Here is a 12028-nt window from a genome sequence, read left to right as displayed (position 1 = left end):
GCTGTGATTGGCTGAGTCACGTGGTAAAAACAACTCCATAATAACAAAGTACATGGTACAAGGTAGATTTATTTGTCATTTTTTAAACATAGTTTAAAATGTTTTTTTTAAAAGAATTTTGAACATAGTCAAAAAATTTAAAAAGCAATAATAAACTATAAATATTATTGGTAATTATTAATTAATTAATAATAAAATGAAAAAAAAAACTCCATTAAAAGAAATAAATAAAAAACAAACTCTACAAAAGCGCCTGACGAAAGATATATTTTGCTGTTAGTACCGTCACTCAGGCGTTAACAGGGCTAAAACACGTCCCTGTGTGTGTGTGTGTGTGTGTGTGTGTGTATGCATGCGTGTGCGCGCCCGCGCGTGCACCCGGCTCTGTCTCCCCGCTCTGAGTGCAGAATGTAGGCCACTCTCCTCTGGCCGTTACTTTGCGTATATTACGTCTGACGTCAGAGCGTCAGCTGGCCGAATGTTTACATCCAGCAGTGGTGTGTTTCTGGCTGGATACCCCAACAACAAAAGGCTGAACACAAGGAAACCCGCTAACACAGAGCAGAGTCGTCGGTGTTTTCTCCAGGTACAACATTAACTCTAGCGAGGTTCAACATGGAGGCTGCGGGAGAGGCGGCGGGTTGTTTGGACAGCAGCAGCAGCAGTTAGCTGTTGTCTGTCTCCGTCTTTCTTCTCTCCGTGCAGCGAAGAATGCGGTTATTTGTGTTTGTGTTGACCTTGCCACTGCATGACAGTCTGTTATAGATGCAAAATTCAGTTTGTGTTGTTTATACCACACGCTCGTTCGACTAAAAGGGCTTGAATTTGAGTGTTTAGTCGAATTTGGATCACCTGAGTGGCGCAAATAGCAGCAGCCGCAACAACGTGCAGGCTGTGGTTATATGCGGTGAAATGAAACCTGATGGAGTTACAGGTCGCGACGTGGCTTTTAACTCTCCGTACAGACTATTTTAAACAACATATTTGACGTGGTGGCTAATTCACTGAAACAGCTCCTGAATTGCGAAGCTTTAACGGCAGTGTTTTTGCAGGAAGTGTGTACCCCACTAGCCTACTAAACCACTTAGTGTGGTACAGAACGGCTTACAGCGCCCTCTTGTGGCCATCTGTGGTAACATCCCAAAGAAGGCGTTCGTGGTCAAACGCTGTAAAATCTGGCAAAGTTGATTACTTAAAATATTCTTTGAAACTGACTGTCTTGCAAAAGGAAAGTAAACTAGGTCAGTTCTAGGCATGGGCACAGGGGGGCAATAACCCCCCCCCCCCAAAAAAATGCTCCACCTGCCCGAATTTCGTCTAAATTCTTAGGACATTTCTGTAATTTTAAGACATTTCTAGGATTTAGGAAGATTGTGGGATTTTAGGATATTTGTAGGATTAGGGCATTTCTCAGATTTTAGACATTTCTTAGGTTTTAGGACGTTTCTAGGACTGTAGGACATTTCTCAGAGTTTAAGATGTTTCTCAGACTTAAGGCCATTTGTCGGGTATTGGGACATTTTCCTTAGTGCTTAAAAAGGCACAAAATTGAGCTAGTTTAGCTTCGGATAAAAGCATGAGATAGTTCAGCATATATGCATAAAAAATAACTCATATTAAGCTGTATTTACTGAATTTGGTGAAGTTGTGGCAATTTAAAAAAGGACATTTCCCTATGTCTTTTTGGTGTTGTTGACTGCACTTTAAGTTTCCACCTCAAACACTCAAAATGGAGAATTTGTCAGTTTTGATGCAAAAGTTAAAAGATAAATGTTGTACTATGAATTGTACTATGTGTGCATGTATTTAAAAAATTTTAACCGACTTAATTTTTTTACTTGGAGTAAAGTAACTTAATTACTTGTAACACTGTTGACACAATGGCATTAGTTTTTTCTGAAAGGAAAAAAAAAGCATTGTATCAATGAAAATATTACTTTCTTATTATGTAGCTCAGGTCAAGCTAAAAAATATGAGGTAAAGCAAAACGGAAAGATTATTTCAAATAGAAATCATGACTTAGTTATATGTAAAAATGTGCACTGATTTAATTTAGATTTTTTTAATTTAACAATACTTGAGAAATTTAGTTTGTTCAGACGAAACTTTCATTTGGGAAAAACTAAAAACATAACATGAAACAAGTTGACACATTTAAAAAAAACAACTTTTATTCAAACTTTTATTTGATTTTTTTTCAATATCCTTTTTTTTTTTTTTTTTTTTTACAGTTTTTAAATTTGTAAATTAAATTTGTAATGTTGAAGTTGCAACAACGTCACAGAATTAAGTAAATATAACATTTTTCTTAAGGAAACTGTACAATTTGATAAAAAAGAAAGTCAGATTAATAATTATATTCGCTTACATTTTCCAAGGAATTCAGTTTCTTATATATAGAGTATACACACACACACACACACACACACACACACATATATATATATAAAGTAAAATCAACTAGTCAGATTTCACAGTGCAGTGAGGCAACATTTCACTCTGGATCCCTGGAAATTGGTGCATTTTGATGCTGTTTTGCCTGGGAACATCCTCTTCATCTCAACTCAAGCAGCATCAAAGAGCAGGAGGTCCAGTAAAATGTAAATGCACTTTGTTCTTTAAAGTCTCATGACCATGACCAGCATTTGGCAGCTGGTGCACCCTGTGATCTCCTGTCCTTTGGCTTGCCCCGTGGTGTTGTTTTTAACACCACCCTGAACCACTGCTGCAGCAGCCGCAGCATTCACACCTACAACTGTATTCTGCTGCCAAAAGCTTCATTTAGGCCTCAGCATTTGGCTGGGTGAGGCTTATCTGTGTGCACAGTCTCAAAGAGCTTTGTGTTGGATGTATTTTGAATTAGTAACCACCACTTTGTGCTGTCATACCAGAGGTTGATGGAGTTTATCCAAGTTGTGCACATTTTTAAGTTATTGCAACAGGACAGATTTATAATTAATTATGATAGTTTTGTTATGTATATGATGGTTCAAGGAGGAATTAAAGGGCTGCCGCTAATGATTGTTTTCTTTAGTGTGTTGTTGAGGTTGTGACTCGAGTGACATGACTTGGACTTTAGTCACAAATATGATCACAAAATCAAAAAGGACTAACAAGACTTGCAAAAAGACTTGCAACTTAGCTTGGACTTAAACATCAATGACTTATGACTGAAGTTGGACTTGTGAAAGTGCAAAGGGGGGGTGCTAACTCACCTCTCCACGCTACAAATGCTGCTGACTTCGCAGCTAGCTACAGGCAAGCGCAAACAAAAGAAGACCAAAAATATTCAAAGAATTACTACATCTCAAATTCAGCTCAGTTTTATACAATCTGTCCCTCTTTGAGATAAAGTGTCCATGGCACATTAAACGTTAAAGACCCCTGTCCTAGATGATCCCCTTTGTTTGAACCAATCTAACCACATCCAGTCAAGTTGCAGGAGAGAACCAACATTATGTTACAGAGCGCTGGCTGGAAAAACTGATACTAACGGATACTGATTGTTCACTATGTGGCAATCAAAAAAAACCACCAATTGCAGTATGCAAAATGTACAGGTCGAAAATTACAGATGGAGATGTGTTAGCGAGCGGAGCCTAAAAGCCTAGTAACTTTTACCAAACATAATTTAACAATGAAACACACATTTTAAATGCTTTGATGTTTTTTGTCAATGTAATATTTTAGTACTTGTTGAAATTGCATTACTTTTGCTGAAGAGCACATAATGACTTATAGCACTCGGAATCCTAAACTTAAAGACTTGGGATTTGTCAGTCGACTTGGTACTTGACTCAGGACTTTGGTAGAAAGACTTGAGACTAATTTGTGACTTGCAAAACTGACCTGGCTTCAGCTTGATCTCTTTCTCAGTTTAGTAATTTCTTGTTTAGTCTTTGAAATGACAGGAAAATTATAAAAATGTGCAGATTAGGTTTCCTGCAGATCCTCAGAATGCGTTTTTCTAAAAATAACGTTTTATATGTCGTAAATCAGTCTGTCAGAAGTCCGACAAGGGAAATAGAATTTATAGAAGTATTTTTCTTTCAGATGTTGCATTGTAAAATGTCAAAATAATTAGTAACTTCAATTTAAAACAAACAAACATACAAAAAAAACCCGACAAAACCAAAGCCCCCCTCATCGATGTATTTTCTTTTCGGCTGGGATGCTCTGAGCAGCTGATCCTCTGTCTGCTAGCCAGCTGAACACTGGACAAAATGGGAAGCGCACGTTCGATGAAAACTGGCTATTCAACCAAAATTTCGCAGCATGGTTCAATTCAGTACAAGGCAATGCAGAGAAGGTTCGGTGTATTTTATGCAAAAAGTTGTTCAATCTTTGCACGCTTGGAATCAAGGCAGTGGAATCTGCATGCAGAGTGAGAAACACAAAATTACCAAGAAATTCTGCCAACAAAAGCCACTTGTTCTAAATATTTGATGTTGGCTCATGTTATTTTTCCTGAATTTTATTTTTTGTAAAAAGACGGCTGTTTCTGTGGATTTCAGGGTTTGATGATTATTGTGGACTTATTGTGATGAAGATCAAATCCCGCTCATCATATTGTCATTCAGAATAGTAAAGCAGCTGTTTCTCTCTGGCTTCAGTCACCATGGGTGGAGCTGTCAGTGCCGGTGAGGACAATGACGACTTGATTGACAATCTGAAGGAGGCTTACTACATCCGCTCAGACCTGGTGGAGCGGGCTTTTCGAGCTATTGACAGAGCCGACTATTACCTGGATGAGCACCGGGACAATGCTTATAAGGTGAGCAAAAGGAGAGTGTGTGAAGTCACCCAAACAGGGTCCAAAGAAATCCACAGCATGGATGAAAAGATGTTTTTTAATTATTAATCACTAGATATTTCTCATGTTTTTAAGGACACGTTTCAGGGGCTGAAAGAAAAGCTAATATATGCTGTCGTTTTTTAGGACTTGGCTTGGCGGCATGGGAACATCCACTTGTCTGCTCCGTGTATCTACTCTGAGGTGATGGAGGCTTTGGATCTTCACCCCGGCCTCTCTTTCCTCAACCTCGGCAGTGGGACTGGCTACCTCAGCACCATGGTGGGCCTCATACTGGGTATGTGGTCAACTGCAACTATTCACCATATACTGTGTTATTATTGGCAGGTAAACACCTGGAGATTGTAGGTACTTTCTAATAGAAACTGAAAGAGAAAATGATGCTAATAGTAATAATAATAATGATAGTAATAATTATAATGAATTTAATAATAAATAATAATAATAATAATAATAATAATGATGATGATAATGATAGTAATAATAATAATAGGGTAGAGTTTAGATAAAATTAAAACAAGGACAATGCAAATAAACATAGCTAGTTATTGCTGGTATCCAACTCCTGTCCCCAGTTGGCCTTTTAGTAAAGGAAAAGAAGAAATAAAGGAGAAGATATCAAGGTTACATAACATTCGATAACACCTATGGTAAACATAAGGCATAAAGCTGAATATTTACATCAAAATACATAGAAATACAACATACAGTTACAGTAATAAAATAAAAAAAAAAAAAAATGAAGACACAAATATCAATGTTACAGTTACAGCACTTACAATAAGACGTTATAAAAGAGTTAAAATGCTCACATATCATCATGAATGATATAAAGGATATACTAGATATGATAAACATGATCTAAATATGATTTAAAAAAATTTAAGATTTTTTTGTTGGACTTTTTATGGCCTTTATTAGATAGGAAAGCTGGAGAGATGACAGGGAACGGAGATGAGAAAGTGATGACATGCACCTGGGCATGAACCCGGGGCAGCTGCAGCGAGGACACATAGCCTTTGTATATGGGGCGCATGCTCTACCAACTGAGCCATCCGGCGCCCCCTAAATATGATAAATAATAAAATGTGCATCCAGTGTCTCCACAGTGTTTGTCAGTTGTGTCTAAATAGAGAGGGAGAGCGAAAAGCAGGCACACAGAGACACACATAGACACAGGCACAAAGCCAGAGACACACAAGCAAGCAGGCACAGAGAGACATGAGAGGAGAGACAGGGACAGAGAGACACGGAAAGAGAGACACGGAATGAGAGACACAGAAAGAGAGACACGGAAAGAGAGACACGGAAAGAGAGACACGGAAAGAGAGACACGGAAAGAGAGACATGGAATGAGAGATAGGGAAAGACAGATAGGGAAAGACAGAAAGACAGGGACAGAGCTCAACATCAGAGGAGCAGAATCACTGCTCAGCACAGAAATGTGCTGCTGGTATGTATGGTCAGGAGGCTGCGCAACAATTGCCATGTGGGAGTGCTTCTGTGTCCAGTGTTTAAGTGGCTCAGTGACTGTCCATCACTCAGGGCTCACTTTTATTGTGTAGTACGTTTAGTAAACTTACCTTTGAAAATGCGTGACTCACTCAGTTTAATTTCATAATTAATAGGGGTGTAACAAAACATTGATCTGGATTGATATAAAATAAATGACCAACAATCCAGTATCATCGATGAAAAGTAAAAACATCTATATATATATCGACATCATTAACATAAGCCTTTATTTTGAAATTCCTTTTGCACATCTGTGTCACCATTTCTGTCCAAGCACACCTCCTTCTGCAACATTCAGTATGTTTACATGTAGTGGAGCTACGGTTACAGCTCAGTTAGGTCATTAAATTGGACTACTGTCCTTGTCTCAGTAGACAAGCACGGGGGAGAAATGATTTATTGACAGAATTATGTCTGACTCCAGCACGGCAGGTGGAGATATGCTCCCTCTCAGCTAGTCGCAGTAAACGTGTATTATTTATACAGTCCATGATACAGACCCTATCACAGTCACAACTGTTTATTTACAGTCACTTTAGGATAGAATACTAACACATAATCAATGGCTGAGCAAACTCTGCCTTCATTGATTAGTTTTTAAGCCACCTAAAAAAAATTGATATCAGTTTAAGTGTATCTATATTTACAATATTTTCACCACTTTAGCCCTAAGCGACGGGGGTTTGAAAAACAGCAGACTCCACTGAATGGAGCTGCTGCTCTCCCGCTGCCTCCATCAGCTGTTATGGAAACTAAAGAGGAGACAGTTTTCAAATATAGTAAACACCTAAAATGAAATTGATTTTTTTAGGTGGCTAAAATATGTTTTGCTGCGGCCCCACTCACAGCAGGACATCGCTTAGCTTTGGTGCCAGTGTTGTGGGACTGCACTTTATTTATCAGAGGAGGGGGAGTGGTGGGGGGTTGATTTTTTTTATTTATTTTTTGTATGTCCCTAACCTAAGCAAAAATTGAAAACACAAGTCCCTCTTCAGTGCTTACAATTAAAAAAGAAAAAGAAAAAAAGCCTGACCTGCAGCACCCTTTCCCTCTCATAAATAACAAACAGTCCCTATCCCTAACCACTAAGGGAGGCTGGCGCATTGACAAGGAGCAAGCGCAAAATTCGGAGTCCAGTTAAAGTCCGACTGTGGTGTTTACATGTCAGAATAGCTTGACTTCCAATCACATTATCTGGATGTGTTAGTCTGATTTCAACATATTTGGTTTAGTTTGATTTCAGTCAGACTAACACAATAATTCCACTTTTTCTAGCATCATGTAAACATACTGAGTGACTGATATTGATCACAGTCTCCTGGATTGAATTGAGTCAAAATTGTGATGTGGCAGACTTTGTGATACCAGCAAACATTCTAATGTCCAAATGATCTTTATAAAATGGTACCGTGATGAAACTTATGATTTACACCCCTAATATTTCATTTAAAACCATAGTTGTACAAAATCCAGAGAGTGTATAACTACACTAGTTTGATGTTGAGCCTAATGGCATTACATGGTGTTTTGTTTCAGGACCATTTGGAGTAAATCATGGAATAGAGTTACACGCAGATGTGATTGAGTATGCCTACCAGAAGCTCGATTCCTTCATCAAAACCAGCGACAGCTTTGACAAGTAGGTGTCCAAATGTGTCAGTGAGGTTTGATTGTTTTGTCTTTCCTCCTGTGTATTTTGGTGTTCATTGCTCCTGTGTCTCTCTGTCTCTCTCCAGATTTGAATTCTGTGAGCCGTCTTTTGTTGTGGGTAACTGCCTGGAGATTCCCCCGGAGAGCCGTCAGTATGACAGGGTGTACTGCGGGGCCGGGGTGCAGAAGGAGCATGAGGATTACATGAAGAACCTGCTCAAGATGGGGGGCATCCTGGTGATGCCTCTGGAGGAAAAGGTTGGTGATATACCAGAAACACTCAGGATCATTCAAATCACCTTTTTTAAGTCCCCCTAATTACCATTTATGAGCAGTAGATAAATGTAGCAGGATCAAGGACAAATATAATTTCAATTTTTAAACTTTTCTAAATATCTTGTCATTGTACTATATTCAATTGAATATACATCAATCATTGCATTTGTTTTTTATTAATCTTTCACACAAAGGTTTTTGGAATGGGGATGTACAATAAAAAAAGAATGGGATTTCATTTTGTATTTTCTGCAGTTGACCAAGATCACTCGTACGGGACCGAACAGCTGGGAGACCAAAAAGATCATTTCTGTGTCCTTCGCTCCTCTGGTGCTGCCCAAACACAGCACGAATGGCAAACCCAAGACTGCCCCACTACGTGAGTCTCATTTGGACCTTTTTTTAAGCTTTAAAGTGCAAGTAAATGTTGGTTTTAGAATTCAGATTCAGAATTCAGAATTCCTTAAATTTTGAAATATTTGAATTAAAATTATTTATTTTATTCTATATTAATGTAATTTTAGTTTATTTATTAGTGTTCTTATTTATCAGCTTGTTATTTTACAGTCAATTAATTGTCTTGCACTGAATTACTAAGTGGTCGATGTGTGAAACACAATTTCTGTTTTATGTGAAGCATAAAAATGAAACAAATAAAAGGAATCTGGATCTGAATTTTGATACATAAAGTACGTGTGTAATTCTCCACCACTTCTTCTGTCTGTTTTCCTCGCCAACCTCTTTTTTCGTGGTTCAAAACTTTTGCAGCCAAGTACGAGGTACGGACGTTACAGGAACTGGCTCGCATCTGCATCCGCCACACCCTCAGAGTGACCACAGACGGAGGAGACAGCCAATCCCGCGGCCGAGGCTCCTCGTTCAGCGTAGGCAGGGGTCTGGCTGTGGCCGGCCTCCATAAGTACGGCCCTCGCTTCAAACGCAGACGCGTGCACCGGCGCCACTGCAACGCCCTCGTCCTGGCCACGCGCCAGGTGGTGGCCAGCAGCGGCATCGGACCCGCCTCTCTGGACAGCAACAACAACCAGGGGGGAAGAGCTGAGGACGAGGAGGAGGCGGGGGAGAGGGAGGGGAGGCGGCAGATGAGGGGGAGCAGGAGGGTGGCGAGGGCCGTGGGAGGGGTGGTGGAAGAGGAGGAAACAGTGGAGGAGGAAGACGAGGAGGAGGAGCAGGAGGAGGAGGAGGAGAAGGAGACTGGGGAGCTGCTGCGACCCCAGCCGGCCGTGAACGTCCTCAGAGAGAGGATACTGGGCCTGCCGCTGCCTGAGCCTCTCAAGATGTACCTGCTGTTCTACAGAGAGAAATGAGGCCGCCGGAGCCGCAGCCAGGTCCTGAGTCAGAGCCCAGAGCCGAGAGCGCCGACCCAGCAGAGCCTCACGTCTCTGTCCCAACCCCAACACCACCTGCACAAGGCAGGACAACTTGCTACTACCTTACTGACCCCCAGCCCCACCGAGGACCCCTCTCTCTCTCTCTGTCATCTCTCCCTCATCCCCACTTTCTGACTCCCTCTTTCTCCTACTCCGTTCATCTCCATAGCGCATAACACATATCTAACATATATCTAACATGCCAGTCAAAGCCTTGCCTAACAACAGTTTAGCAGTGGCCTGAATCCACAGCTTGTAAAAGGCAACTCAGTGGTGCTGAGAAAGAGAAGCATCATTGTTTAGTCTACAGTCACAGACTAGACAGTGCAAGAGTTCAGACACCGTAGCAACACGCAGAGAGAGCAGCTTACCAAGAGACCAAGAAGGCTTAGGACTGTCCCAGCTCTTTTCTGTCCACTAATGCCCAACGGTCGACATCGTACACTGATTGTGCGGATTGTGTGGCAGCCAGTTTGTCAGCATAAGGTGGTGTGTATTATCATCTCATGGGGATGGCATCGTTTTAAAAAGGAAGTCAGAGTCGGCCCAACATTGTGAGGAAGGAAAATGTGCACTCAAAGATCCAATGATGTGAGAGTTATATTTTCTCTTTCACTGTATCATATTCAGTGATACTGTAGCTACAGCTAGTGACCAAGATGGCGTGGCAGTTGTGACTATTTTGACTGATTTTCCAAATAAAAGAGAGCTTTTTCTTGAGCCCTCAGTCCATTAAATGATTTCACTTAGAGGTCCAGTGTGTAGGATTTATGGGGATATATTGGCATAAATTAAATGTAACATAATATAATATATAATAGCATATTCCATTTAAATATTCCAAATTAGAGAGATTGGAGAGCAGTAGACATTTTTTGATAATTCGGCACCTCCTGAACAATGTCCATCAAAGGAATTCTATCCGGATTCTGGTTGCTGGTTGCAATCTGCCATCCTCACTACTAGATGCCACTAAATCCCCCTAAATCTTACACACTGCTCCTTTAAATTATCTGCTTTTCTGAGGCCAAGGGTTGATCATCATTTCAAGCATTTTAGGAGACTACTTGATTTACTAGAAGGTTGAGTTTTCCCCTTTTCTATGCATATATTCCACTGTTTGATGCTATATTTGTCTCCTGTCATCAGGAGATGAAACTGACTTACATCCCTACATGTTTATCCAAAGGGCAGTGTTTTTCTCTGCATCCCATTATATTCTCTTTACCAAAAGAGGATGACCATAAAAGATCACATACTTACTAATATTCCAATATACATAAATAAACCAGCATGATAAAACACATAACTAATGTTTTTGATGATTGACAGCGTGCAGGTTTTCTGTCATCTTTTTTTTTCTTTTTTGGTCTTGTAATATTTTTGAATTTTATGAGACTTGAAGTGGTGTGTACATATGAAACTGTATGTTTTGTGAAGAAAAAAAAATGAAGATACTCTGAGAAGTAGATGTATCTTTTCATCACATTTTTCTGTTGTAGTTTCTAGTTAGATGGAGCATTATTCCTTTGTACTTTTTGCTTTTGTACCAAACTCTCTGCTCCCCCTCTGTGCCAAACTTCCGTTGCATGGACTAAACTCTTGAGATGAAACGGCAGATCAACAGCAAGTTGCTCATTTGGAGAAAAAAGAATGTGTTGCTGTTTACTTTTTTCTTTTTTAACTTGAAAAAACGCTCCACTTCTACTGAAATGAGATTGGTCGTTCATGCATTAGTTATCATGAAAGGGTTAAGATTTCTACCGTTAGGCAGTTTGAATCTGAAGAACGTTTGTGATAAACAGCAAAGTGATATTTGCACAACACACCTGCATCAGTAAATACAGTTGATAGATAAATAATGGATGTGATCACAATAATAGAGAGGATTTGAATATGTGCAGTTTATTTTGGTAAGCTATACAACTCTGAATGGGAGGAATTGTTTCCAAAATGCGGGTCGCTATCAGGCAGAGTGACTCATATCCCGTCTGATTCTTGCTGGGAGTGTGTCACATTTCACTGTCGGGCCAATCTACCATTTCTACCGCTGCTGGATCTGCCTTTGAGTACTGTATGTACATCATTCCTTTATTTGACATGAGTACCATTCATGTTTGGTTGTTGTGCATTTGTGATTCTCTGCTGAATGTATATGATCATGAATTTTTCTTTCTTTTCTTTTTTTTGCACTTAATATTAAGTTTTTTGGTTTGAATGAATTGCTTGTTTTTAAAAATGACCTGTAATGTTGACTGCTGTTAATAAAGTCCATTATACAAAAGAGTCCAGTTGCAAATGAAATGATGTTGTTAGCTGAGAAAAAGGCTGCTGTTTACACTGGTTTACACTGGTTTACGAGTTTAAAAATAGAAAATACTTTAAC

General features: G+C 39.7%; 1 protein-coding gene across 1 annotated transcript; it reads left to right on the top strand.

The window, feature by feature from the left end:
- The first annotated feature begins 482 nt into the window (after positions 1-482).
- On the top strand, positions 483-11929 carry LOC121946835 (protein-L-isoaspartate O-methyltransferase domain-containing protein 2). The gene is made up of 7 exons (XM_042491618.1): positions 483-586; positions 4614-4774; positions 4940-5090; positions 7865-7967; positions 8065-8236; positions 8510-8633; positions 9023-11929. The coding sequence occupies exons 2-7, from the start codon at positions 4619-4621 to the stop codon at positions 9577-9579; spliced, it is 1263 nt and encodes a 420-aa protein (XP_042347552.1). The 5' UTR covers positions 483-586; positions 4614-4618; the 3' UTR covers positions 9580-11929.
- The last annotated feature ends 99 nt before the right edge of the window (positions 11930-12028 follow it).

The sequence above is a fragment of the Plectropomus leopardus genome, chromosome 8 (assembly GCF_008729295.1).
Source record: "Plectropomus leopardus isolate mb chromosome 8, YSFRI_Pleo_2.0, whole genome shotgun sequence".
NCBI classification, from domain to species: Eukaryota; Metazoa; Chordata; class Actinopteri; order Perciformes; family Serranidae; genus Plectropomus; species Plectropomus leopardus.
This window is presented reverse-complemented; position numbering and strand designations above follow the sequence as displayed.